The sequence below is a fragment of the Drosophila navojoa genome, chromosome 4 (genome assembly GCF_054131105.1).
Source record: "Drosophila navojoa isolate 15081-1374.11 chromosome 4, UAZ_NAV_1.0, whole genome shotgun sequence".
Taxonomy (NCBI): Eukaryota; Metazoa; Arthropoda; class Insecta; order Diptera; family Drosophilidae; genus Drosophila; species Drosophila navojoa.
In genome coordinates this window covers 18,743,443-18,771,182 of record NC_142892.1, presented here as the reverse complement: position 1 = coordinate 18,771,182, position 27,740 = coordinate 18,743,443, and the positions used below count along the sequence as shown (strand labels likewise).

The window sequence follows — 27,740 nt, the reverse complement described above, 5'->3', positions numbered from 1 at the left end:
CTAAGCATACATAAATTAACATTAATAAAACAGCATAAATAAACTATAAAAACTTATAAATAATTTTCGAAATTGACAACGCACATAAATCATTTTTAATGAATGCCCCCGCAAACCCTTTCCACATGCAACTGGCAGGAAAACCAGCTCAAGGTGCATAAGCAGATGCAGATCCAGATGCCAAGGCAGATGCAGATGCCAAGGCAGATGCAGATGCAGCTTCAGCTGAAGCTTGTCAAAAGTGTTTTGCCAGCTCAGCTGCTGTTGTTGTTGTTGTTGTTGTCATACAATTGAGATACATTTAGCTGAGATACTTTTTCGTTTATTTCTCGTAATTTATATGAAATGCCAAAGCGCTTTTTTTTTGGCCAAGTGTTGAGTGTCAATATGTTTTGCCAACACTTGCATAACAACAACAACAACAACAACCTCAACCGCAACACCACAGACTCCAATGCGTGCCCCGGCTGTGTCTGTGTACCGTTAAATGCAACGTTTAGATACAAATGCACAGATAACAAATTGTTGTACAACTCACGCAAAAAAAAATATATATATATATAGATATATGTATATACCAGACAAAAATTAAAAAAACGAAAAACAAACTAAAGTCTCTCGCTTTTCGCTCGCTTTTCTTTTTCGGTGTGAAAAATTGGCCAAGCCTTCCCCTTGGCTGAGGCATGTCTCTTGGCTTTTCGTGCCACACCAATTGCCTTGGCTTCGGCTCTGGCTCTGGCTCTAGGTATACATATAGAGTGGACTAAAGTGGAGAGTCAGTATCTGGTATCTGGTATCTGGTATCTGCACTTGTCCATCAGCCGCTGCGCGCCGCCTCAAGTGCAGTTTTTCATCTGCTGCCGCTGCCGCTGCCGCTGCCGCTGCGGAACTTTGCCTTGCCCCTTGCGCGTCTCAATTTTTTGAGCGACATTTTGACGCTGTCTCTGCTCAAGTGCGATTCGCTGTTGGCTCTGGCTGTTGCCGTTGGCTTCCAAAGTGCATTTTTGACTCTTGATTGAGGCGATCCGGAATGAGAGATACTTGTAACTGTTATACGCATGCGGATTGTGCGATACTTTGAATGACTTTTGATTGATTGACTCTTGGTTTATTAGTAAAGCTAAATGTAAGCAATCACTCAAACTGTTATATGGAACTAATTGAAAAATGTTCATTCTACTTTTTCTATACCCGAATAAAATAAGAATACATTTGAATGATATATGATATTCAAATAAATTCAAACTGGAAAAAAAAACAAAATTAAAAAATCTTTAAAGATATTTACACTGTTATACATAGATATATATATTTAATTTCATATGAAACTGTTATATTATTATATAAACTGGTTTACAATCAAATTTATATTCTTATATATTTACTTTTTATGAAAATATATTTATTATTGTTTTCGAATTGAACAAACTGTTATACAAACTGTTATACATTTTGAAATTTCTGTAATAGTCAAATTGCAAAGTCAACTAATGCTGTTATACACACTACACACTGTTTACCAAACTGTTATACCTTAATTGACATTTACACAGTATATTAGATATTCACATTTTCATTTGCAATAGCCCCGAGCAGACTATTAGAAGTGCGTAATCTATTCATAAGTCGTCAAACCAAGTGCACACGTCGACTTATGACCCGGCATATGCATTTTTTAGCAGGGCTCAGCAGCCAATCATGCAAATATCGTCAGGCCAGTGTCTAAGTGCCCTTGTATGGCAACTTATTGTGGTACCTGGTATGCAGATGCGAATGCACACATCAGCAGTAGCTGTGGGAGTGGAAGTTTTGCGGAGGTTTTTGAAATTTTCCCAAAATGTTTGGCAGGCGGAAACGAAGCAAAGCCGGAATCCCAGCTGTGACTGAGAGAAAGAGAGATAGAGTGAAGGAGATAGAGAGAGATGGGCACATGTAAAATACAAGCAACGACAACATCGAGTCAAACACACAGACACATATGGTAAAATCCAATAGCCAAGGCAACAATAGATGAAGGAGCAACTGCAGCAACAACAACAACAGAAACAACAACAACAACAACTTGGCTGCGAACAGCCGTTGACCATTGCTTGACATTTGAGCCATGTTGTCAACGTGGCGTTGTTGTTGTTGCCATGTTGTGTATGCATCCATTATGGCTGTTTGTTACACTCGTGCCGTGGCTGCCGAAGCTCACTTAGCCAACAGCCAACAGCCAACAGCCAACAGCAAACAGGCAACAGCTAGCAGTCAGCAGTCAGCAAGCAGGAGTCGCCAGTCGGCAGTCAGCAGTCGGCAGCTTCTTCTTTCCCACTCAATTTTTCCACAGACTTTTGCGTTGTATATGCCCAAACATGTGCGCAGCTTCCTCATGCACTCCTCCGCCTCCGCCTCCTCCTCCTCCTACATTTTGCTGCTCCTCCTGCGTGTGCCTTGTCTTGTCACATTTCATTGGAATTTGTTTTTGGTCAGCATTGTCTAGGGTACGTGTTGTACACACATACTGTAGTTAGTATATATGTATGTATGTATGTACTTTCGGCCAGTCACATCCTTCATCTTAGTGCATATGCTAACATCACTTGGCCCGATAATGAGAAGCCTTCGTAGTACATAAATAAATCTGTAAGTTGACTTTTTCTGCGTATTTAGTCATGTTTTTCTTTGGGCAAACAAAAAGAAAAAAATTAGTTACAGCCACGGCAACAATGTACAACGTTTGAGCACTCGAAATGTCATCTGTCATTTGGGGTAGCAGCTGGCCGAGTGGACAAACTGTGACTGTGGCTTTTTATGATCGATAGATGAGCGCCTCGCATATATGGTTATGGCCTAATAGCCGCCTAATGACAACAGCAACAACAACAACAACAACAACAACAACAACAACAACTGTGGCAGCAGCAGCAACTGGCCAATTGGCCATTTGGCCTTTTCCCATGTGCATCATTGGCCAATTATTATCATTGGCCAACGCTCGTTTTATGGCCACACAAATTTTGTGGCCAGCAGTTTGGCCATAAAGGCGCAATGAACATGACCATTGGCATTGGTATTGCAGCCAGCTGAGTCGAGATCTATTTTAGGGCAATTTTATATCTCTTGCTTGGTTTTTCTTCTTCATTGACTTTGGCTGTCAATCAAATGCTGCTGCCAGCGCCCTCTGCACGGCAGCTCCTCTGTTTAATTTTTTAATTAATTGCTTGTCACGTCGCGTCGAGTTGATGAGCGGCATTCAGTGGCGAAAACGAAATGGCACGCAGAGCCAAAGAGCTTAAGCCATGGGGATATAGGAGATTCTATGATCCGACGATCCGGTAGACAGGCCAGCCGCACAGTCATTCCAGTCGAGTACACAGAATAATTGTCGCGCCATTGTTGCACGTTGCTTAAAATACGAGTGAGACTCGAGCTAAACATAACAATAAGGGGAATAATAATAATAATAATAATAATAGTGATAGTAATAGTAATAGTGGTAGATGTAAGTGGCAGTTGGTCTGCGGTTGGCTGTCAGCAAATGAAAACTCATAAAAAGCACTTCAGACAGACGGCGGAGGAAAAGTGACTTCAGACTCGGAGCTCGATAACAATACGGCAAGAGACGAAGCAGGGAGCAGGGAGCAGGGAGCAGGGGTGAAGGACAGTAGCAATAATTGTCATCATCATCTTGTGGTCAGCAGGAGGCGCTGCTGCTGCTGTTGCTGCTGCTGCTGCTGCTGTTGCTGCAGTTGCTGTTGCTGCTGCTGCTGCTGTTGCTGCTGCTGCAAGTAACCCCAGTGGGCGGCTGTCCGCCAAGTGGACAATCAAAGCCAAAGCAAACTATACTTAAAGCAAGTTAACCAGCGACATTTTTCAGATGCCAAGGCGAAGGCGAACAGACAGTTAAAAGAGAGAGAAAAAAGACAAAGACTGAAGACAGCAGACTGAACAAGCAACTAAACGGGCAATGGCATGGCTTGGACTGCACAGAGGCGCAAAAAGTCGAACCAAACTTGGCTAAAAGTGTTTCGCCAGCGAGCCAGTGAAGTAGTCAAAGAGGGGGCGTTAAATTGGAATTGCAATAATTAAGCGAATGAAGAAATTAAACTGTTATACGTATAACAAACTAGCACAAGGAGCATTGAAACATTAAACAGAAATGAATTTTATAAATAGGTAAATATTCTCAATCTCTCTCTCCGTTTCGCTTTCATTTCCCCCAACTTTCGATACCTTCCCTTCGTTTTCTTTCTACATCTCTCTCTGACTTTCTCTCTTTATTTTTGCATTTTTTGTATAACTCTCTCACTCTACTTCCTCTCACCCTCTCTCTCATTGCCTCTATCTATCTCCCACTCACTACTTGCATTTCTCTAGACAGAGAGTCTCAATCTCCCCCTTCTGGCAGCTGGCCAATTGACTACGCCTCTGTCGTCCTACCTTCTCTTGTAATTCCCTTAGAATAACGCCCACCGTTGTTTTTTTTTTCCTTGCCCAGTTGTCCAGATCTTGGCGGTTTGTTGTGGACAATCAAAGCAATTGCAGGTCCCCGGGCTGTGCAAGTGTTCGTATGGCAGCAAAAAAAAGAGAAATATAAAATAAAATACGGACAGAAGCCCGGCAAAAATAATGAGCTGGTAACCCTTTTGGACCTGGCTGAGAAATTAATTAAGGCAAAGGGGGGCCAAGCAACTGGGCAGCAGCAGCGCCGCCAGAGATGGCAAGTGCGAAGGCAACAAGTGAATCGAGTGAGGTGTTGTCGTTCGCTTGGCTGCTTCGATTTGATTTCTGCACGACCTTCTACACATATGTATGTAAACTCTATATGTACACACTTATCTGGCTGGCACAATCTTTGCGCCATAAATCTGAGATGAATCGCAGCCACGCCCACTGCTGCTACTGCTCTGAATTTTTATGCATGACAAGGCTACTGAATTCGTTGGCCCAAAAGTTGGCCACGTTCCTGTCTCAGCCTCAGTCTCGGCTTCTGCCTCTACCTCTACCTCTGCCTCAGTCCACTCTCTGCTTAATTCCTTATGCGCAACGTCCAAGTTTTCATTAAACTTTGATTAAAAATAAATTATTGGTTATTAAAAATGATTAGTTTTGCTAGACCGCGGCGTGCACTCAACTGAAGCGGCCAAAGAAACGCCCCGGAGAACTTTTATAAAGAAAAACATGGAATAATGAAATTGTTAATGGGCTTCCAAGACAACGGGGGAAGTGGGGCGGAGGGGCAAGGACTCGTTTGATGTGACAAAGCCAGAGGGCGAGCAGCGTACGCTAATGGTCATTTGAAAGTCAGTCGCTGCTGTGGCAGAGCACTTAACAATGCTGCCAGCTGTATAACAGTTTCTTGTATAACAGCCAACAAGCAGCCTGTGCTGTGTACTTCATTAAAATAATATTTTCTTATTGTCGAACCATAATTTTACGTGTTTACTTTCACATTGAAAGCTTTTGACATATTTGCAAATGTTTTGTTATATAATGATAACGTAAAAATTCGCAATGAAAAATATTTGTTTAAAAATAATTAAAAAATATGATAGGAAATATTACAAAATAACATAGATTTCATTTATGTTTTTTACAAACATTTGTCAATTTAAATATATTAATTTTCAAATTAATTCAAATTGTAATATTAATGTTTATGCAATTTCTTCAAGTCCTCTTTATGCCGAGCAATTTAATATAATTTTAATTTAATTAATTCAGAGTTTCTGAAAAAATTTATACTAATATGTAAATTTCTGCTAAATATTTTTATGTAATTTATTTTTTATATTATATATTTTTGCCAAGTATTTAGTTTACACTTCTTTAAAATAGTTTTTAGTTTGTATAAAATTTTGTTTGGTAAAATTAGTTAATTTTTATTTTACGCGTCATTCATATTTCTAGATTTTGGTAGAGTCTATTTCTTATGAATATTTAACTATTAATATTTTATAAAAGTATTTGCTTATAATCTTTAGTGAAATTCCCACAAATTTGCATGAACTAATTTGGCTTCGCTAGCCTAAAAACAGTTTCAGCTACCAATTTGCATCTCCTCCGGCCATCTATTAAACTAGACCATATGGCTGCTATGCTGCTATTGCCCTGCTCCCCAATCTCCCCCCCATCTCCATCTCCATCTCCAGCACAGCACAAAAGGCACTCGTATTTATGTCTTTAAAATGTCCAAGGTATAAGCCCCTGGGCAATCGAGCTATGCCTAGCTATGCCATGGGCAGGGGCACTCTCCTACGTGTTAGTTGGCTTTATGTCTTGGAATTTTTATGCCCAAGACTTGGTATACATATGGGGTCTGTTTATTAGTATAGTTACCCACTCAGCCGCCCACACTCTCGCACACACACACGCACACACACACACATGTTGGCAACGTGTGCCCCATTTCGATCCAATTGTGGTCTCTGCAATTTTTCTTTAGCATTTTTATTATTTTTTGCTGCTGCTTGTCATAATTTTTGTTTATTTTCTTTGCTTGCCTGTGCCTCTTGATACATCAGGGGTGGACTAGGCATACACACTAATGCACACACACACACAGCTATAAATAAATATGTATATGTAGCTAAAGATACTTGGCAGTATTTGCTTTCGTTTCCACAGCTGTCGGTTTATTGGCCACGTTTTTGTTGCCTGCTAAGTAGGCCTTTGATTTGGATAACTATGAAACAGTCTAGGCTTATTTTGGGTATTCTATAATGGAAAATGATTGTCTTTTGGAATTAATGCTAGAATAAAGAGAGGCAGAGAAAGGGAGAGACAGCAGCATATATATACTGCTTAATTTGTTTGGTCGAGTTAATTCAACTGCGTCTCTGAACTCTGTCTCTCTCTCTCTCTCTCTCTCTCACTTTGCCCTTCTCGAAAGCCCGCATGCAAATTTCATGTCAAAGCATCGACAGTTAAGGCACACACACACACACACACACACACAACACTCACACACAACTTGATTAAACCGTCAAGTGACTTTATAACTGACAGCGCCGACATTTTGATTATTAATCATTGCCAATTGGCTGAACGCAGACTATGACACAGACAACTACATACACACTCATAGACACACAGATACAATATTTGAGAGGGCGGTTTGTAAAGTAAGTGGAACTACGTATGGAAACAGTCTTGCCTATAATATGCTAATATGCTATGCTTATAATATAAAAAGGTTTTATTACTATCTATTTGGCAATAATCGATAATTTATTATTCTTGCTTATATTAAAATGTTAATAAATGTATATTTCAATATACCTGTATTAAAACATATACACAAAAATATGAGACGAGCGCTATGGTAATAAATATTTATTTAAATTATAATGATACCTTGAATAAATTCGATGGGTAACTTTAACATAGTTTATACAATTTAATAATTCTTTTTCATAATTATTAGTTTTTATTAAATACAAAAACTTTATGATGCCGTGGAAGAATTTTACAACATTAATTTCAAATCCCTCTACATTGAAATACAAATATTAAACGATCGCTAACTAAATTAATATTTAACTATGGCATAATTATACCTAGAATAAATTTGATAAATAATTTCACTAAAATTCATATAGCCTAATAAATATATTTATTATTAACTTTTATCATAACATTTATTGACAAATATAATTAAACAACTTCTTGAGCACCCTTCGCTGCTGCGAGTGTAGCACTATCTGTAGCACACATCAATGCGGGCAGACAGGCAGACAGACAGAGAGAGAGAGAGAGAGAGAGAGACAGCTACGAAAGCAGGCTTAACCCATTGACTGCAATGCGGCCCAAGCAAACTGCATTATAAACTAGAGTAGCTTTTCTAGATGCTCAGCAGGAGGCGGTGGGGTGTGGCAAGGGTTATTTTTGAATGAATAGAGGTACTCGGCAGTTCAGCAGCTCAGCAGTTCGGCAGTGTTATTTCCAATTGCCTTCACCTGTCATTTTGTCAGTATGATTGTCATAGACTTATCATTAGATTGGGTCAGATACGAATTTTCACTAATTATGACAGCTAGACGTTGACCCCTTCGAACTTAAGCTCTCTCACTCAGCATCTGTCCCTCCCTTTCTCTCAGTGACTGCTTGTAATTTGGTTGCGTCTGTCGCACTCACTCCAATTAAGTTTAACGCAAATGAGCGCAGAAGTTGGCAGACAAGACAAAACTATTGACAGCGAAGAGCACCTGTTGCTAAGACATAAGAAGAAGAGGAGGAAAGGGGGAAGGGCATGAGTCGACTTGCTGAAGTGGTTAGGGGCACTGGAGAGTTGAGTTACTGAGTTACTTTTATGGCAGTTTTGCTCTTAGAACTTTTGGCTCGCAATTGTGTTAAGTGCGTTTTGATAGGCAATGAATAGGTGGAGCGATAAGCTGCAGCTTGGCATTGGGGTTCAAGCTGAACTAGTTCCAACAACAGTTAAAGACAATGGCAAGTGCAAGTTCAATAGAGAGTCAACTGTGAGTTCATTTGAGGTTAGCTTGAGGTTACAGAGATCGTACTAAAAACAAAAGAAAGTGAAACACTAAATGTTAAAGCTCTTAATCCGTAGCTGAACTATTCAAAAGAGAAAACTTAGCTACACTAAAAGTTAGTGTAAAGAATTTTGCATTCTATTTAAATTTCACTTTTCAATATAGACTTTCAAGTCAAATCCTTCTTTCAGCCAATTGGCAAAACATTAGGATTACAGTTCCGGTTGCAAAGAACGGCAAAAAACGGAGGAAGGGCAAAGCAAATGCAACGTGTAAATGCGCACAATGATTGTTCGCTCTGCTGAGCGGGAATTAGAAAGGGAGAACAACAATAAAAAGCGGGACAACAAGGATACTCCAAATGCTAATTACATGTAGCTTGAGCAGTGCAAAGGAAAAGGCAGAAGGGAAATCCTGGAAAAGCGGCGCCAGGCAACTCACGAAAACCAAGTCGTGTAATGAGATTGCAACTGGCTTCTACTACTGCTGCCTGCTTGAGGCAACCGAAAACATAACTAGGAACTCAAGCAAAGTCGGTGCAAGCGAGAGGGCATGCGATTTAATGATGCACAAAAAAATAAGTAAGAATGTAAAGGAAAACGAGAGAGCCACAGCCGAAACCAAAACCAAAAGCCAAAACCAAAACTGAATCCAAAGCTGCAGCCCGTTAACTTTTGCATGCCGTTGAAGCAAAAGCTGCTTACTGCGGCCGGCTGATTGAGTGCGAGCGAGAGGGCAAGCGAGAGAGACTAAACGCAGCAGAAACCGACGGCCATCATTGCCATTGTTTTGCCTGAGAGTGAATGAGCGCGCGTGTGTGAGAGAGAGTGCGAGTGTGTGTGTGCAGTCGCTCGTTAGTTTCGCTTTTTTTGGCAGAGGCATTGTTTTTGTTGCTACTTCATTGTCTCTTTGGATTGGGCAAGGAGCCCTTACTAGGCAGCGCCACCTGGCGGCCCAACGCACAGTAAAGTCATCAATATTGCTTATTTGCAACAGTGCTTTTTGCTGTTGCTGCTGCTGCTGTTGTTGTTGTTGTTGTTCCGTCTTTGACTCCTTTTGCTCTTAGCTTGTTATTGTTGTTTGGCAGTTATTGTAGCTGTTTTCCTTCCACTAACTTCCACACTGCCTTTGCTTGCACAAATTGCGTTTTGTTCAGCCGTTGCCTCTGCCGCTGCCGCTGCTGCTGCTGCTGCTGCTGCTGCTTCCGCTTGTCCCGTTTTTATTGTGTTGCTTTATGTGTTGATTTATGTGCACTGCATATGCGTGTGTGTGTGTATGCGTGGTCGTATGTGTGGGCGTCGGCGTCGCTGACTTCCCTGGAGTAGACATAAAGTGCACTGCGGTGGCATTGGAAGTAGCTGTTGCTGCTGCTGCTGTTGTTGCTGTTGCTGCGTCTTGTTGCGCATACAAATTGGTTTTAGTTATTAATGGTGTGTATAATTAAGCGGGTGCCTTTTGTTGCCAACTTTGTCTGCAGTTTGTTAGAATGTTTCTTAATAATTTGTGTGTGCATCGCTCAAGACAAAAACAGCAAAGTCAGCGGGCGCTATAAAACCGTTGAATAGGGCGGAGAAGGCTAGAGAGCGATAGCCCAATAGAAAGGGAGAGTGAAGCGGATTATTACTTTAGCTTACATATTTTCCCTTAATATAATAGGAAATTTGCCAAATGAAATGCAGTAAGAATGAAAAGGAATTAGCAATGAAATGGAGAAACAAATCTATCGATGGAACTACTCCCTAATCAGTCTGAACTTTCAACAAAATTCCTAATAAAATATGTTTAGAACGGAATCGATGAGAAAATTACATCATTACATTGTTTCCCTTTAACATAACAAATATCTACTTAAATGCCTAAACAATACATATTGTATTACTCTTAAATTTTCCTGAAAACCTTTTCTATTTATCCGTAGCTTTCGGTCAAAACCAATCTCATTTAGCGATAAATTGTTATGTCCCTTGCACGGTTCATTTAAGCATTTACTTATTTTGTGGTTCTTTGGTAGGGTTGATTAACTTTAGTCAATACACAAACCAAATCAGCTCGCCGCAGGCCCAGTTCAACTGGCCGTGGGGCGAAGGCAACTCTCAAAGGCAGCTCTCAATAACTGTCCGCAGTTGTAACCCCTTCAATTAAAAAAGTGCCAGAAACAATCCGAGGGACTTAAGCCCTTTACCCCATATCCTGTTTGTCTATCAATCAGTCGAACAAATAACCCGAAAAAAGGAAAGGCGAAAAGGGAAACACTTGGCAATTGAGACCAAAACCTTTTCTCTTCTTGTATTCTCGGCTTTTCCATTGGGGCAACTCTCATTACGAATGCGGAAAGTGAAAACCACAGAAGTCATTTTTTCTTCTTCTTTCTCTCTTATTTATTCCGATTTTTTTTCTATTTTTGGCTCATGTTCTTGACGCCTGGCGAAACTTTGATTTGCCTCTTTCGATCTCTCAACGACAAAACAAACAGACGGAAATATAAACATAAATTGAGGCTAAATACTGGGCAAATGTTGCCTGAGCAACTTTTAATTGAATAATATTAGAGAGAGAGATACAACGAAAGAGAGGGAGAAAGAGAGTGACTGGGTGAGAAATCAAATTCATAAATTTTCTATACAATTTCGGGCAAAGTTTTTGCCGAACCACAACTTTTCTAATTTATTTTCCATACCTCCCCCCATCCTCAGTCCCACCATCTTCTTCTTCTTCTTCATCTGGTTGTTCTTCCTCGTCATGTATGTGTGTTAATACATATTAAATAATACTTACTTTGTATTTTTCTTTGGCCTCGCGCCGCAAACTGAGCCGAATTTGAGCCTTTCTTATTTTTTTTTTTTCTGTTTTGTTCTAAGCGACGACAAAATGTAAGCAAAAACTCTGCCCGGCGAAACACAAAGAAAACTTTTCGCCCACACATAATATCGAGCCGAAGTTGAGCGTGCGTTGGGCGTCAAGTTTTCCCAGTTTCGCAATTTCCCAGCTGGTTCACTTCTTAATCTGCCTCCCTCTCTCCCATCTCTCCCCCTCCCCCACGGGCGCCTTGTCGCCGCAAGTGTTGACTGCTGCGGTTTTTCAGCTCTTCAGCTTCCCCCACTTAGCCATTTGTCTAAGATTTGCTGCTGCTTGTGTTGCATAGTTTAAGGCACACGAGAAATGCATTTCAACAGTCTCGGCTTACTTAAGTTGATCTAGTATATTGGGTTAATATTCTACTCTTGTAAGCTCTAAGCTCCTTTTAGTTTATTATGCATATGAGTGCAAGTAAAGTAAATAGTGGAGAATTATATTTGAATTTCCCTTTATCGATTGAGGTTATATATATCTAGTTTAAAGTTAACTATTTAATATATTATTTTAGTTATTAGCTGTCTCTCTTCTCACCTAAAATTCCCTATATTTAAGCTACCATCATAATTTATTCTCATGAAATTTAAATTCCCCTTATTTAAAATCCCATTATCAATATTATTTCACATCACACACAAATCGATTCATATTTAGGCTCCTACTGTCCCTCACTCTTATCCAATTTTTGTATGTTAATAATTCCCTGTATTTTTCAAGTACTTGTCTTTCCGTTATCTCTTAAAAGTCAACGAGATTTGCCTGCTTGAGCATAATCAGAAGGCCGCACATTTCATTTCTTATCTACGACCACTTTGCTCCTTTGACATTTACATTTGTTTGCCCCACCACCTCGTCACCTACCGTGCCACCTTTTCCTCTTGCCAGCTACGCAATTACATTAAATTAAGCTTCCTGTAATGAACATTTTTTATGCATTTTATAGTAGAAAGCAGCTTCTGCTAAACTCACTCAGCTCTCGCTCTCGCGCTTGCGTTTGCGTGTCGCAGGATAATTGAGTTGAAGGGGACATTTAAGGCAACCTCCTGCTGGGGGCGGGCGGGGGAAGCCGCCTGGGTGGATGGGTTTTAATAGGTCACACATAAAAAGACCGCAGAAACGCGTGTTAAAATGTGCTAAACAAGGATTTATTGTTTTATTAGTGTTTGCTTAGCAGGAGACTTTTGTAGACCCTATTCTACGACCTAGGCAAATGGTAAAATCTAACAGCAGCATAGCCAGGTGCTTTGTTATTTATGATTATATTTCTGCAGAAGACTTTGGAATATCTTTATCTCAATCTTAAGATATTGGCTTACTCTAGCAATCCATATTATCTTATACTTATTGATCTAGACTCTTAAGTTTAATTTCCTTGATTGGATTTTCTATGATTTATGTATTTTGCACCCTTTTTCGATGAATCGACCTTTAGATCCCACTCCTTCTTCCTTTTGGGAAAATTTGTTTATTTATAGCCAGCAGCACATGCCAAAATATTCTTAGCCTTAGCCGCAAACCGTTGGCGAATAAATTCCATTTTCGTTTTCTGCTGCCATTCGCCTTTTGCCGTCGCTTGCTGCACGCTGTTCGTAAACGAAAATGCCAAAAAACGCAAGTTGCGCAATTTCATAAATTTTAATCCTTTTTTATTGCCAGTCGTGGCCGCTAGAGGGCGTGCCGGGCAGGTGGTGACAAGCAAAAGGTGTGCGGAATGAAATGGCAACGTGAAATACACGAAATTCATTTCCGACGCGCCGCTTCGTTCGGCTCCTATATTTCGAATAAGAGACGTGGTGGTTGCCTCTTGTAAAATATCAACTATTTATGCTGTGAGTGAGTTATGGAATAGGGAATACCCATTTCAAAAAATATTAAAGTAGAGTGTACTGCTAGCTTGTATTGATAGAGGAAGTTGTGTGTGAAAATAAAATAAGTACATATTTCTCTATACATATATAAATATATAGTTCTTTATCGTTTGAGTGTAAGCCCCATACAAAATGAGAAAATTCCCCATATTTTTAAAACTTTTAAGCTACCCAAACTATGAGAGTTTAAAGGCATATTTTCAATCTTCGTGAACTATTTTTGTTAAATTATTTCCGTGTATAATTTATAACCAATATCCAATCATCTTCACTTTTCTTAAATATTTCCCTACATAAAGAATTCCCTACATATTTACCAATCTATACAACATTTCAATCTATATACAAACTATGCATTCTAATTATAACAGTGTATAACAGTATAACAGTTGGCGTTTTAGTCTAGCCACGCTCTGTGCAGCTAAGCGAGGGGCCATTCAGCAATTGTCTAAGTACGAGGTACAATGTGAAAAGGGTAAGAGTGCTTAGTGCAGCACTAATTACTTTGGCACCTCGCATTATGTAGATGCAGATAAAGCAAAGAGGGGAAGGGGTAACTGTAATGGGCAAAGGGACATGGGCGAAGAGCATACTTAAATGTCAAGCATACGCCATGTTGAATGCCTGCGGTTAGCTCACAGCTCACTTCCGTCTCTCTCTCTCTCTCTTTCTGTCTACCTTTCTCTCTTCCTCATTCTCGTGCTCCTGACTTTATCTTCCTGCTGCTCCTGCTGCCGCACAATTTGAATAACAAGTTGGAAATGGCTTTGGGGTCGGCATTTAAATACGCGACCAACTGTCGAAAAGGAAAAACAAATGAAAATTGCGAGAAAAATGGCGGGAATGCATGCGAGCGTGTGTGTAAGCCGCTAAAATACGCGCTGCGGCATGGGCAACAGGATATGAGCAGGAATGCCGCGTGGATGCGTCTACTCGTGTCCTGCTCTGTCCTTTTTGTAATTTATGCATGTCTAAACAGGCTTTTGCCATTGTGCGTGCGTGTGTGGGTGGAGGTATAAGTGGGTGTGTGTGTGCCTTTTGAAATGACATGGACAGAAATCAAATGCTTTGCCGCTGCGGCTCTCACGCTGAAGTGGAAACGGAAAATGTTGAGTGTGTGAACGGGCAGAGAGACGCGAACTGAATGAATGAAATATAAATGAATGAGGGAATGTGTGAATGAATGAACGACTGAATAATACTCATGAAATAGTGCTCACAACCAGGAGAGAAAAATTGTTAAAATTTTTAAAACTTATAAACAAATTGAAGAAGGGGAAGTTAAAGCGTGAGCTTTGGGTGTGCTGAAAAGGAAATTTAGAAAATGGAAAATTGAAATAGCAGCTAAAATAAAACAAAAATTAAATGGAACTTAAATGACTGAAATGATAAAAATATATTTAATATATTAAAATACATGGCAAAAAAATTCTAAAAAGCTCAATTAAAGTACAGAACTCATTAATGTTAAGGCCTTTCAATTATATCAATTTCAATTTCCAATTGATTCGCTCTTGATTCAATTTCATTTTCTGATTGATTCAACATTGAATCAACTTCATTTCTCTATTCTCTATTCCCTATTCATGCACAATTTGCCTAAACTCCTCTAACAAAGATCAAATCGTAACGCTTGCCTCTTAATTGTGCCACTTCTCGTTATATAATTCTAAAAAAAAAAAATGAATGAGAATACAATCAAAAGTTCAACAAACTGTTGCACAAGTGACAAAAATAATGCAACAAACAAAAGCAAAAAATCAACAACAACTACAGCAACAGCAGAAACGAAAAAATTGCGACACGCGACATTAAAAAAGTGGCAGGCCATAAAAATTGAGGTCAACAGCAGCAGCAGCAACAGCAACAACAACAGCTAATGAATAACAAAGGCAAAAACTACAACAGCAACTGTAAAGGGTTGCAGGGGAATATAGGGGAGGCGGGCAGGTTGGAGTAGCATAAAAAGTGAGGCGCGGTTTATCAAGATGCGCAATTAAATATGGAAATGCGCGCAAATGGAAAAATGGAGGCAGAAAAAACAACAGCAAACGCGAAATCTGCACACGCGACAAGTGTCATTAGCAGAAACAAGCCCCCGACCCCACTAACCCCTACCTCGCCGGGCCTTAAACAAACCCCCCGCAGCTACAGCCAACTACAGCTCGGCAGACAACATGAAAAGTAAAATGAAAAATTAAAATGCAACAAAAAAAAATTTAAAACAATTAAATGTCATTTTGTGGCACATTTTATTTAGTAAAAAGTGGGCGTTGCGGTGCAGTGGGCGTGGCAACCATAATGTGTGCTGACTGTAGTTATTTGCTATTGTGTATTTAAGTTGAGTGTTGTTGTCAACGCATTTGCGATTATTTGCTGTAAATATTTGAAAATTAAACACAGAACCAACATGAGACATGAACAGGCGCCGGAGCAGGAGCAGGGCGTGGGTGTGCAGGAGGGGGGGAGGGGCTGATGTGGTGCAGAAGGTTAGGCAGAGACATGCCTAAAATTTGTTGAGAATTTATATTACGTGTCGACAGCAACAACAACAACAACAACAACAAAAGCAACAAGAGCAGCAGCTGGCAGCGAGGTTAGATTGCGTGTTTAGGGGAGGGGGTAAGAGCCGGAGCAACAGACAATGCAAACAATTTCAATTTGCATGTAGAAACAAGGACACAAACACACAAAGAACGAGTGAGAAAGGGATGGAGACAGACTGAGAGAGAGAGAGAGAGAGAGAGCGAGAGAGAGAGGGGCACACACACACTTGTAAAATGGCAGCCAAAGTTCAACTATGCAACTATGCGGGGCTGTCCTTGTCAGCCAAGAGGTGGCGACGCCAAAGAGGGAGGGGGGGACACACATTAAGTGGCGGTTCGGCACATGTGTAGGCATATGCGAACGGCTGAAAGAACGTGTTTTGGGCAAAGGCAGGCCAAAGAAGGTGACGGCTTGATTATAAACAAGGCAGCGCAGCGCGGGGCAGGGCAGGGCCAGTGCTGAGAGTCCTTGCAGTTACACTGGTTAACACAATTCCAAGAGTGAGGGCGCTTGTCTCATAGAGACAATTAGTGTCTTATACAAATGTAGCTGATTTAAATAAAATGCTTGAAGTGCATGATAAATATGTATTTGCATTTTGTTATTTTATAATAAATTGAAATATAAAACTAAATAATAATACAAAAAATTTTAAAAATTTTAAAATTTAGATTCAGATAAAGCATAGTATTACTGAAATCAATAATAAACAAAAAGAATAAATAAAACAATTTATTATAAATAAAAAAATTTATAAATAAAGTATAAAAAAAATGAAACCAATTTCGATTTAGGCATCATATAAATGCATTTAAATATAAATAAAAATATAATAAATATAATATATAAAATATAATAAAAAATAATATAATTAAAATCAATTATGTATAGTTATAAAATAAATAAAAATATAGCTAAAATGATTTATAAGTAAAGTAAAAATAAATTTACTTAAATAATAATATGAAAAAAAATTATTATTAAAGTAAAAATATAAATATAAATAACTATTAATATAATAAACAAATATAATTAATTATTCAAGTAAAAATGAAAATATAATAAACTCCCTTAAAATATAATATAACTAAAATGATTTATAATTAAAGTGAAAATATATTACATTAATTTATAATAAAAAAAAACTAAGATAATTTATTATTAAGCTAAAAATAAATATAAATAGCTCAAATAATTCATTATGAAAATAAAAATTAAAAATATAATAAACTCCCTTAAAATATATTATAACTAAAATGATTTATAGTTAAAGTAAAAATATAAAATTATAAATTCTCTTGGAGTATAATATACCTAAAACAATTCTAATTAAAACTCGAAACCATTTAAGCTTAGAAATTAGTTTTCATATTTATTTGCTGTTTATAAACTAAATTAAAAGACTTTGAGCTGCCGCACAAAATCTGAACTTACGTTGTAGATCTATATGAACAGACAGCTAAGGCAATTTCACTTGGGTTCAGTATTCAATTATGGAAATACTGTTAAGAGCTTAACAGATAGTAGTACGAACTAAAGTTCAACAGACTCAACAGCCACAAATAGCAGCGCGCTGAGAGAGGAGAGTGGAGAGCTCCTCGGTTCGTTCGCTGCTGCATGAAGTTTATGGACTGGAATATGAGCAACCCTTTTGCAGCTGGCGCATATAATATTTAGCCACTGATGGCTGGAGCCAAGTTTATTATCAATTTCGCTTGCACACAGAGCATTTTGCTACAGTTGCCACGCCCACATGCCCAAGCGCCCACCTTTAATCTGGCTGGCAAGCTTGAACAGCTGCTCCACTTTGCTCTGCATCCCCTCTCTCACTCTCTCACTCTCTGGCTGGCTTTGATGACATTTTACCTGCTGCTCAGTTGGCATATATCCTGTTGGCAGCTCATATCTACATATCTGTATATACATATATATGTGTATATATGGCTATAGCTATGTTTGTTCACGTTAAGTCTGATGTGAGCTGTCAACTGTCATTTAAAATTTAATCGCATGTTGTTTCTCTCGCTTTGCAGTTGTCGCCGCGATTATTGTCGCTAGTTGTAGCCACGGCTGCCCCTCGCCCGCCCGCCCTCTCGCAGCGCCTGTCTCCCCTTGCCACAAGATTTTAATTACTGTGCCACAAGACAACGAAAGTCAAAGTCCCCTCGCTCCTCTCAATGCTCCAGAGCCCTAACAGCAGCTGTCGCTCGCTTATCGCTTTGGCTTTATAAAAATAATATTAAGAGACACTCATTGGGTCTCACTCACTCTCTCTGTCTCTGCCTCAGTTTGCTTGGCAGCTCTGCTCCATTTAGATAAGTGACACATAAATTAAGCAATTTTACTTTTCTTTCACTCTCGCCTCTCTCGCCCCTTCGACTTCCTCTCAGCATAATTATAAAACAATTGTCTAGCTGCCTTTTGGCTTCATTTACTTTTTATTTTACAATTCATTCTGCTTCTTTTTCTAGTGTTTCTTCCTCGTCTTTCTCCACTGCAAGTAGTTTCAATCGCTGGTTTATTAACCCCTCCATCATATTTGTCTTCCATCATAAAAGTTTATTTGCCTCATTATCTTTTATCATTTGAGGTACGCAGCTCGAGTGCAAGATAAACATTTTGACAGCTCTGTCATAAATTGTCTCGCAGGTAATTTTCAACGATAGCAAAGCAGGGCAAAGTTTTCATTCAAGAATTTTCCAATGCCGCAGCAAAGCTCAGGTGGGTTTAGCTTGAGCTGCAGCTAACTTTTAAAGCCAACTTTGAATTATAGCTTAATTAATGAAAAACGGAATTTGCATGTGAATTAGGCTTTTGTACAATCTATTTGTTAAGCTTATCGAAATTAGAAATTCAAAAATATAAATATAATATAAGCATGTAGACGAAGCCTTTGTAAAATCTTTTTGTTAAGCTAATAGAAATTAGAAACTCAGATGAATTGGGAAAGCACATGAAAGCTGTTAAAGCACATACATAGATTGTAATTTCTCATTAGCTACTTCTGTAGAAACGTGAGCTTTTTAAGCACATTTATTCAGCTTTGACTGAGTAGAGAAACATTTAATATAAACGAAAACTTTCTAAGCACATGAATTGATTTATTTTACACTATCTACACTTGAATACAAAATTTTACTGAATACTATTCATAACAACTAGCGAAAAACTTTATTTGATTAAAATTTCATTAACAATCGAAAAACTTTATTTGATCTGGGGCTCATCTCAAGGGCAAATCTCATGAAATCTGCAGTGTCAACTTTTCTTTCTAATATTTATGTATATGCTCGACTCTTCTGAGTTCTTTCTGCTCTTTATTCACATTTATTTTGCATATTTTTTTAGGGCCTTACTTGATTAAAAAGAGCTCCAACTTAAATGTCAAGTTTTCTTTTTTTTTTTTAATGCCAACTTTACATTGTCCCACGATCTATTCTCACCTTTACGCTAAAAATAGACAAGGCCTGGCCTTTGATAGACAATCAGCCAGTGACACCTCATTTGGGGCACAAAACATCAAAGTCAGAGCCAGACGCAGCGTCAGCTTCATTATGTGTTGGCTATTTTGAGCACTGGCTCTGTGCCGCCCTTTGTTCGACTGTCGCCTCACCTGCTTGTGGGGGGGGAGAGGTTGTCCGTCGCATTCGTATTTGGCCAGCAGATTAACACCTTTTGAGTGGATGCTGCCTGCCACACGAAACTTGTTCCACAGAGCAGCAATGCAATGCAACGCAATGCAGCTGCAGCTGTTGCTCCTGCTGCTGCTGCTGCTGCTTCTTCAATTTGTGCTGGCAGAAAAAAGAAAACGTTTCCCTTTTTATGTTTCCCTTTTCTTTTTAGTATTTATATTTTTTGCTGTTCGGTTTGGTTTATAATCAAATGCAATGGCATGACTAAAAATGGAATTTTGCTGTCTGCACTTCATCAACATGCGGGGCCCCAAATGACGCAGAGGACAAACAGAGGCAGAGAGGGAGACGGCAGAGGGAAGAGGGGGAGACAAGCCTGAACAAGAACTGAGAACCAGAAATTGAACTCAGACAGAGACTGAAGACCCAACCCGTTCCAAAACACGCATTCCTCATGCCATACAAAACAATTGACAGGAATTGTTGTAGTTGCTGTTGTTGTTGTTGTACTGAATTGTCACAGCAGCAACAGCAGTAGAAGAAGAAGCAGCAGCAGCATCATCCACTCTTCCCCTTCTCCTGCCAACTCCTTTGTTAAGTGGCCCAAAACAAGTTTGCTTGGAAAGGACTCGAGCGACTGAAACTGGTTGCGCACATCGTCAACAGCAAATTGTCTTTTGCTCTTTATTTATCAATTGCACAAGCCCCCAATTCCTGTTCCCCGTTGCCCATTACCTGTCCCCCATTTCGATCCGTGGCACTGGGCCGGTTTCCTTTCAATATCATTTCATTTCGCCTTTAGTGGCCCGTCGCGACGTTCTGGCTCTTTCGCTATCTGAGGCTCTGATATCTTTTGCTCTTCTGCCGCAAATTAAGATCAATATCGTTGCCTCAAACCGGGCGGTAGCCTCTCCAGCGGCAGGTGGCATTCGTATTCCATTCGTTCCACACACACACTCTCTCTCTCTCTCTCTCGCTCTTGGATCTCTGATTTATTTGCAGTTTCCAGTGGCGGAAATCGCTTAATACGTGGGACGCGAAACGTGGAACGCATTCGGTTTTAGCTTTCAATTCAATTGGCGCGCTTTGATGTCCAGCCAGCCAAGAACTCTAGCAGCTCCCCTCGCTGACTGCATTCCTAGATCGGACGGCCCGCTGTGCCCCCTCAGCCCGCCGCGGTTATTTATTGTATTCGTTTATCTGCATTTTCCAGGCGCTTATAAATTTCGCTGCGCTTAATTTGCTAAAGAACTGCAGCGCACATGACTTTTATGGCGGAGAATAATATTTCAAGATATTCCATAAACTGCGTCGAGTGTGTGCTGCAGCGCCATCTGTTGGCCTTTAGAGCAAGCAGCTTTGTTATCGGCTAATTTAATTGGAATATATCGATCGTCATTGAGCACGGGCGAGCAGCTGGAACTAAATAAGTGCTTATATTTAGTCAATTATTAGCCCAAGTAGGGGTATTCCTGCAGTGGAATTAATTGAAAGCAGCCGAGGAGTCAATCAGGCGGAACTAACGCTCGAGCGCTAACAAAAAAACAGAAACAAAAACAATCTCGAGTGAAAATAGAATTAGCATCTCATAAAAAAACAAGAGAGAGGGAAATAGAGAGAGAGGAGCAGGGGCGAGTGGGACAGCAGCTAATCGATAATTTATGAGCAGCGGAGCTGGCCAAATCGGATGGATGGCTTAGCCAACATGCAACATGTTTATAAATATACCGCTAATGAGAAAAGCCAACGAGTAAATGCCTCCCCATCTCGCCCCCTCTCGCCCCTCACTCGGTTCGATTCATTGCGGTGTCAACGAATGACAGCGGCAACAATAAGGCGGGGGGCAAGCATAGAAGAGGGTTGGGGCTGGGGCAGTTCTGCTTGTAAATTGTTTAAACAAGCGTCGGCACATTGACTTTGAAGCAAGCTGTGTGTGTGTGTGTGTGTGTGTTTATTTGATAAAAGAGACGACTTTGTTCCACTGTGACTGTTAAAGCAATCGTTGTGTAAATATTTAACCCCAAAGGTAAAAGTAAAATTAAGCATTGTTTATCTTTGCACCCCTGCCCCAACTCTGCTGCCCCCCCTGCTGCGCAGCCTGCTGCGTCTATCTGTGCCATAAATGTAATTTCCATTGGCATTAAACCGAATATTTGCCACAAATATTTGCGCTGCATTTCCGACTGATGTGGACATTAATTGTCCCAATTCGGATTGCAACTGCAGGCGGACAACGTCTGTGCCACATGCAACTAGGCCCGGACTGTGGCCAGCCTAAGATGCCGCATTAGACATTTCACTTTGCAAACAGAGAAAACAGCTTCAAGCTGTGAACATTTGAATAATTCATGAATTTCTTGGCTCATCTACTCAAGTGTTTCGATGCGTATATTGATGCATCTACTCTGACTTATACATAGACTTATACTTCTACTTATATTCCCATACTTATATTCTTCTTCTCTCTTGCAGGTGACATCCTCTCTGGCGTTTGCTTTGTGGGCCAGCTGGACACCCACTCGCTGGGCGGCTTTCTTATACTGCCGCTGTGCATTTACCTATCGATTGGCGCTCTCTTTCTGCTGGCCGGCTTCATCTCGCTCTTTCGCATACGCACCGTCATGAAGACGGACGGCAAGCGGACGGACAAGCTGGAGCGCCTAATGCTGCGCATCGGCTTCTTTTCGGGCCTATTCATATTGCCAGCCCTGGGTCTGCTGGGCTGCCTGTTCTACGAGTACTACAATTTCGATGAGTGGATGATTCAGTGGCATCGCGACATCTGCAAGCCCTTCTCCATACCCTGCCCGGCGGCCCGGCCGCCTGGCACGCCGGAGGTGCGGCCCATCTTCCAGATCTACATGGTCAAGTATTTGTGCTCCATGCTCGTGGGCGTCACCTCCAGCGTTTGGCTCTACTCCAGCAAGACGATGGTCAGCTGGCGCAATTTCGTGGAACGGCTCCAGGGCAAGGAGCCACGCACCCGGGCCCAAGCGTACGTCTAGTATGAGACGGCGGCGGCGGCGGCTGAGGTGGCGGCTAACGAGAGTTACTTAGCCTTTAGCACGTAAAGTCCCCAAAGTCTCCCCTGCCACAAGCGAAAAATTCACGAAAGCAAGCGAAGAGGAAGAAGTGAAAAAGAGATAGATAGCTAGAGAGAGAGAGAGAGCAAGTAGTCGTAGCTTAGCCTCGAACAGCTTTGTATAAAGTTCATCTATGCCTCCCCCCGTCTACCCTACCCATCAAGCGTAATCAAAAGTTTAATATTTAGTTATATATCTACATACATATATATATATATATATATATACATATATTGTATATGAAGGCTTTTCGCTTTCTTGTTGAACCAAAACATTTTAATTGATAAGCTAATGATAATATTCTAGTATTTCTAGTATGCTAGTGCTCTTATGGCTCATGCTTCCGCTTTCCATATTCATTTCCATTTCCACTTCCGTTTCCCTTTCCGTTTGCAAATGGTATACGAATTGTATAAGAGTTTTATCGCTTGCTCGCTGTTGCATCTTCACTCTTCTACTCCACAGACGCATTCAATTCGAATAAGTTTGCATTTAAGTAGGATTTTTTTGATCAATTTTATTTGTGAAAGCTTTAAATGTGCCCTAACGTTAATTAAGTATATATAAAATAATATATATATATTTGCATATATTGTAGTTGTATGTGTGTCTAAGCTCTTTAAGATTATATGTAAGAATCGCTGTGAATTTCTGACTAAACAGTTTAAAAATTCACAAAGTTCGCACCTAAAAAATTCACATCAATTATTTATGATAATTCGCATAATTTTGTTCGACTGCAGTCAGAATTTCACAGCCAATTTAATTTAAGAAAAAAAAATTAAAAGAAAAAACTGCTTAAAAAAAAACAAAGGAAAAATGCTTAAAATTTAATTAAAAATAAATGTAAAATAAAATCAACAGCATATTAAAAAGTGAATTAAATCATAAAATATTTACGTGTACGAAATATATAGCAACTACTAACTATATATATTTAATATAAATATATATATATACACTTATATATTAATGAGCATATAAATGTATTACGTAGCAATAAATGTCCTCCATGTGCGAAACTTGTAATTGTATAATTATGTATGAATTATTTGTTAAACTAATTAATATTTAAAGCCAAACGCATTTGTTTTATTACATCTTTAATGACGTTGTAGTCATAAAACTTAAGAACTCAAAACGAAAATGAAAACAAATCAATTTGCGTAATTAATTCAAGAAAACAATGAGAAAGAAGAAAAACAACAACAACAACAACAACTACTGCCATTTAAACGTGTGTTTGTTAACTACTGTTGAGCATTTTATTTAGTTTTTTTTTATTGTAAATTCTCAATAATGATTTTTTTGATAATTGTAGAGTGCAAAATATTCGCGTAGCATTTAAGAAGCAGAAGAAGAAAATTCAAATGAAATTCAATTATGATAGTCGTTGTAAAATAGAGAAGAAAAGCAAAAGCAAATGCAAAAGCAAAATGCAAAAATGCAACAATTAAAGCATATTAAGTGTGTATACATATTAATATAACAAATGGCAAAACAACAACAACAATATGAACAAATAAAACTTTATTTTATTGTTAAAGACTGAATGTGAAATGTATTTGAATTTAATTTAAGCTCTAAACCGATTTCAGCTGGCGGGGGAAAAAGCTCTTAATTGAGCAGGAATTGTAAAAATCTAACGGGAGAATATTCGCATTGTAGCCAAACCCATGGGACGAGCTATTCATTGATTGCTTGGGCCAAAGCTGCAGAGCTCAAGGAATATTTCAGCAATTTAAATGTGTTTATTTGAAAAGGTAAGAAAAAACTTAGCTAAAGGATAAATTGTTTCGTCGATTAGGAGAATTTAAATGAATAAAATTCAGTTTATTTAATTGATATTTACGATGTTGGCCACGGATTAAAGGGGCATATTAAACAAGGAATAATAATTTGTAAAACAATTTTAGGCAAAATTAAATATTACAAATTTTAAACAGTGAAATGACTAAGCTGCAGACGGAGAGACAGCTGGACAGAAATTGCACAAACTAAGTAATTTACTGGCCTTAGGCAATTTCTGCTTTGTCTATTTTAATGAATAATTTCTTAGAAAATTATGCAGTTGGCACTAAAACTAATTAACATATACCTCAATGCAATTGGTAAGTATATGTGCATTTAAATTCGATAGACTTCTGCGTATCACATAGATTTCCTAGTTTGCCTTGATGTTTATTTGAATTGAGTTGATAGCTTTTCTGATATTTCACTCAGTTGAGTACTTATAATTAATTTATTTATAATTATAATTATTTTTATTATTTTTATTTTTATTTTAGTTTGAATTACAACATAATATTTTAAAAGAAATATATATTATATTTAAAATCTATTGAATATTTTCAAATGGAACACAGAAATGCTTTTTATACCCTGAACCCATTGAAAATGGGAAATCAGGGTATAATGTTTTTGTGTAAAAGTATGTAACAGGCAGAAGGAATCATCGCAGACCCCACAAAGTATATATATTCTTGATCAGCACGATGAGCTGAGTCGATATAGCCCTGTCCGTCTGTCCGTCCGTCCGTCCGTCCGTCCGTCCGTCCGTCCGTCCGTCCGTCCGTCCGTCCGTCCGTCCGTCCGTCCGTCCGTATGAACGCCGAGATCTCAGAAGATATAAAAGCTAGAGAGCTGAAATTTTGTGTGCATACTCGTGTATACCATACGCAGTACGAGTTTGCTTTATTTTTTCGATAACTCATCCGATAACTTTTTTATCGAGAATAATCGAAAAATTGATTTTGTTTTTTGAGCCTCATCGGAGTACTATTAGATGTAGAGACTTCAGATTTACTGTGTATATATAGATGATGAATACAAACATTTTGTAATCAACAGATTTTGGATACCACGCCCCCTTCGCCCCCAATTTGTAAAAAACGTATTTCAAGTACTAGAGACTTGCGCTTTGGAATGTACACACATTTTGACCATATAATTACGCCCTGAAAGTTTCATTAAGATCGTATGTTTACAAGAGAAGTTATTCACCAAGTAAATTCTCATACTATTGCCCACATTGCAGCGCAGCCCAAGCGCAGTCGCTGCTTATTGCGCAGTTAGCAGAGCGCGGGCGCGTGAGGGTGGATGCATGTAAATGTATGTGTGCGTGCATAAAAGAAGTGCAGAATGATAAGAATATCAGCTTGGAGGGTTCAGGGTATCTCCTAGTCGAGCAGTCTCGACTAGAGTCTTCTTACTTGTTTATATTATTTTCAAAATAAATAGAAATTAAAATAAATACATATTAAATAGAAATGAAAATAAAATTATTCTGTTGTATTTATTACATAATTTTCATATTATATAAATATATAATTTTTTAATATTTCATATTGTATAAATTATTTTTAAATAATTTTGTTATATTAATAATTTAAAATCTGTGAAGTATTTCATAGAAAACACATGTAAGTATATGCAATATCTGCCTCAGCTGCAAATCAATTTATTCAGCAATGTCTATATTGAAGCCCGATCCATTATACTTCACTAAACTAGTGCAGATATTTGATATTTAAAATATATCTTACTTAAGTAAGATTTCTATGCAGAGCTGAATCCTCACAAGTCTGCAGTTGCACATCAAATTCACCTCTTTGCATATATTACTTTCCAGATAAATTATGAATAATAGAAGGAATCCAAGCCCGGTTCATATGGGTAATTTGATTTGTTTGCCATTCGGGGAAATTGTTGGCAGTGTTTCAGATACGTTGTAAATTTGTTGTTGGCTGCAAGCGTTTTGTTGCTCAGCTGCCACTAATTGCATTGCAGACAATAAGCACTTGTCTCATGTGTGTGTTGGTCGACCAAAAAACTTTTCTCATTACAAGCAACTAGAATGAAGGCTTATCCCACACGCACACACACACAGGCACACCTACTTGAAAAGCTAGCCACAAAGCAGCTTCAAATTCAATCATAACTTGCCAAACGCCCGCAGCTATATATACTATGTATATGCAGAAAAGAGAGAGAGGAAGACTGAGAGAGAGAGAGAGAGAGAGTGAGGCTGCTTGAACAACAGCGATCCGCACTTGAGCCACATTGCCGTAAGCCTTGAAATTTACGAGTGGGCTGAGTAGGCGTGCCAGACTAGCACCCACTAACGAACGCCCCGCAACGCCGCCCACAAAGCCACACGCCCATATAATTTTGATTACACTTGTTTCTCTAAATACTCCCGACTATAAAAAGTACATATATATACCACAAGCGAAACACATGCGAGCAGCAAATAAAATCCAGGACTACAGCACGTTAGCGGTCCGAATGACTGCTGGCCGTTGAGCGCGGGAGGGCGCGTGGAGCGGGAGGCGTGACCTAAGCGCCTTAGCAACAAATTGCAGTTAAAAACGAGGGCCAGCAAATCTGCGCTCCTTGGCAACCAGACGTGCGCCGATCCGCTCCCTCTCTTCCGCTTCCTCTCGTTCACTCTCTCTCTTTCTCTCTCGCTCACTCTCAAAGGAAGCACGCACACAGCGGGACGTGTACGCAAGGATATGAAGGATATGGCGCTGTTTTACAAAACACGTGTGCGATTTAACAACTACAGCGAAAGCAAAAGCAAAAGCAACAAAAACAAAGCCAACTACAAATGCAACCAAAAGTTTATCCGAAAATAAAAAATAAATACGAAAAAAATAAATAAATAAATAAACGGAAGAAAAAACATTCAATATGGCGGCGGGTTTTGTTGCGTTTTTATGTGACCGCCATAAAAAAGTTATTAATGTGTGCGTGTGTGTGTGTGTCTGTAGGTGTATGTGCGCGCGCGTATGTGTGTGTATGAAATGTAGCAGGCGTGTGCAAGCGTTAATGTGGCAAAAATGTTTTTGCAATGAACTTTTCTATTCTGCTCTACAAGTTTTTACCAAATGCTCTAAATACGAGTGGATAGGGTGGATTAGCTATTATTAATGAGAGATTGAAGTTAATATAAAAACTTTATTCAAGTAAGTAATAGCCGATAATTTAAAAAACAGACTCCCTTTAAGTTATTTGTAGACATACAACTTTTATAAATTAAAAAAAAAATTAAGTTAATTAAATTTAAATTTATAAATTAAGAGGTAAATTTAAAATTTAAATTTAATTTTATTAAAAAAGTGACAAATTTTTAAAAATAATTAAAGTAAAATAATAAAAGAATAATAATAATTATAAATGAATAAAAATGAAAATTATATATTTAAGTTAATTGAGTATTATCAGAAAAAGTGAGTGCTACATTTTTTTTTTTAATATTCATAAAATAATAAAAGA

General features: G+C 38.9%; 2 protein-coding genes across 2 annotated transcripts in view; one reads left to right on the top strand and one right to left on the bottom strand.

Moving 5' to 3' along the window:
- fz (frizzled class receptor) overlaps positions 1–23,617 on the top strand; it is a 122,652-nt gene extending 99,035 nt beyond the window's left edge. Inside the window, exon 5 of the mRNA XM_018102492.3 lies at positions 21,850–23,617. Within this exon, the coding sequence (XP_017957981.1) occupies positions 21,850–22,382 (533 nt within the window). The 3' untranslated portion in view covers positions 22,383–23,617. The remainder of the gene's footprint in view (positions 1–21,849) is intronic.
- bbg (PDZ domain-containing protein big bang) overlaps positions 1–27,740 on the bottom strand; it is a 268,523-nt gene that overhangs the window by 17,926 nt on the left and 222,857 nt on the right. The window lies entirely within an intron of this gene.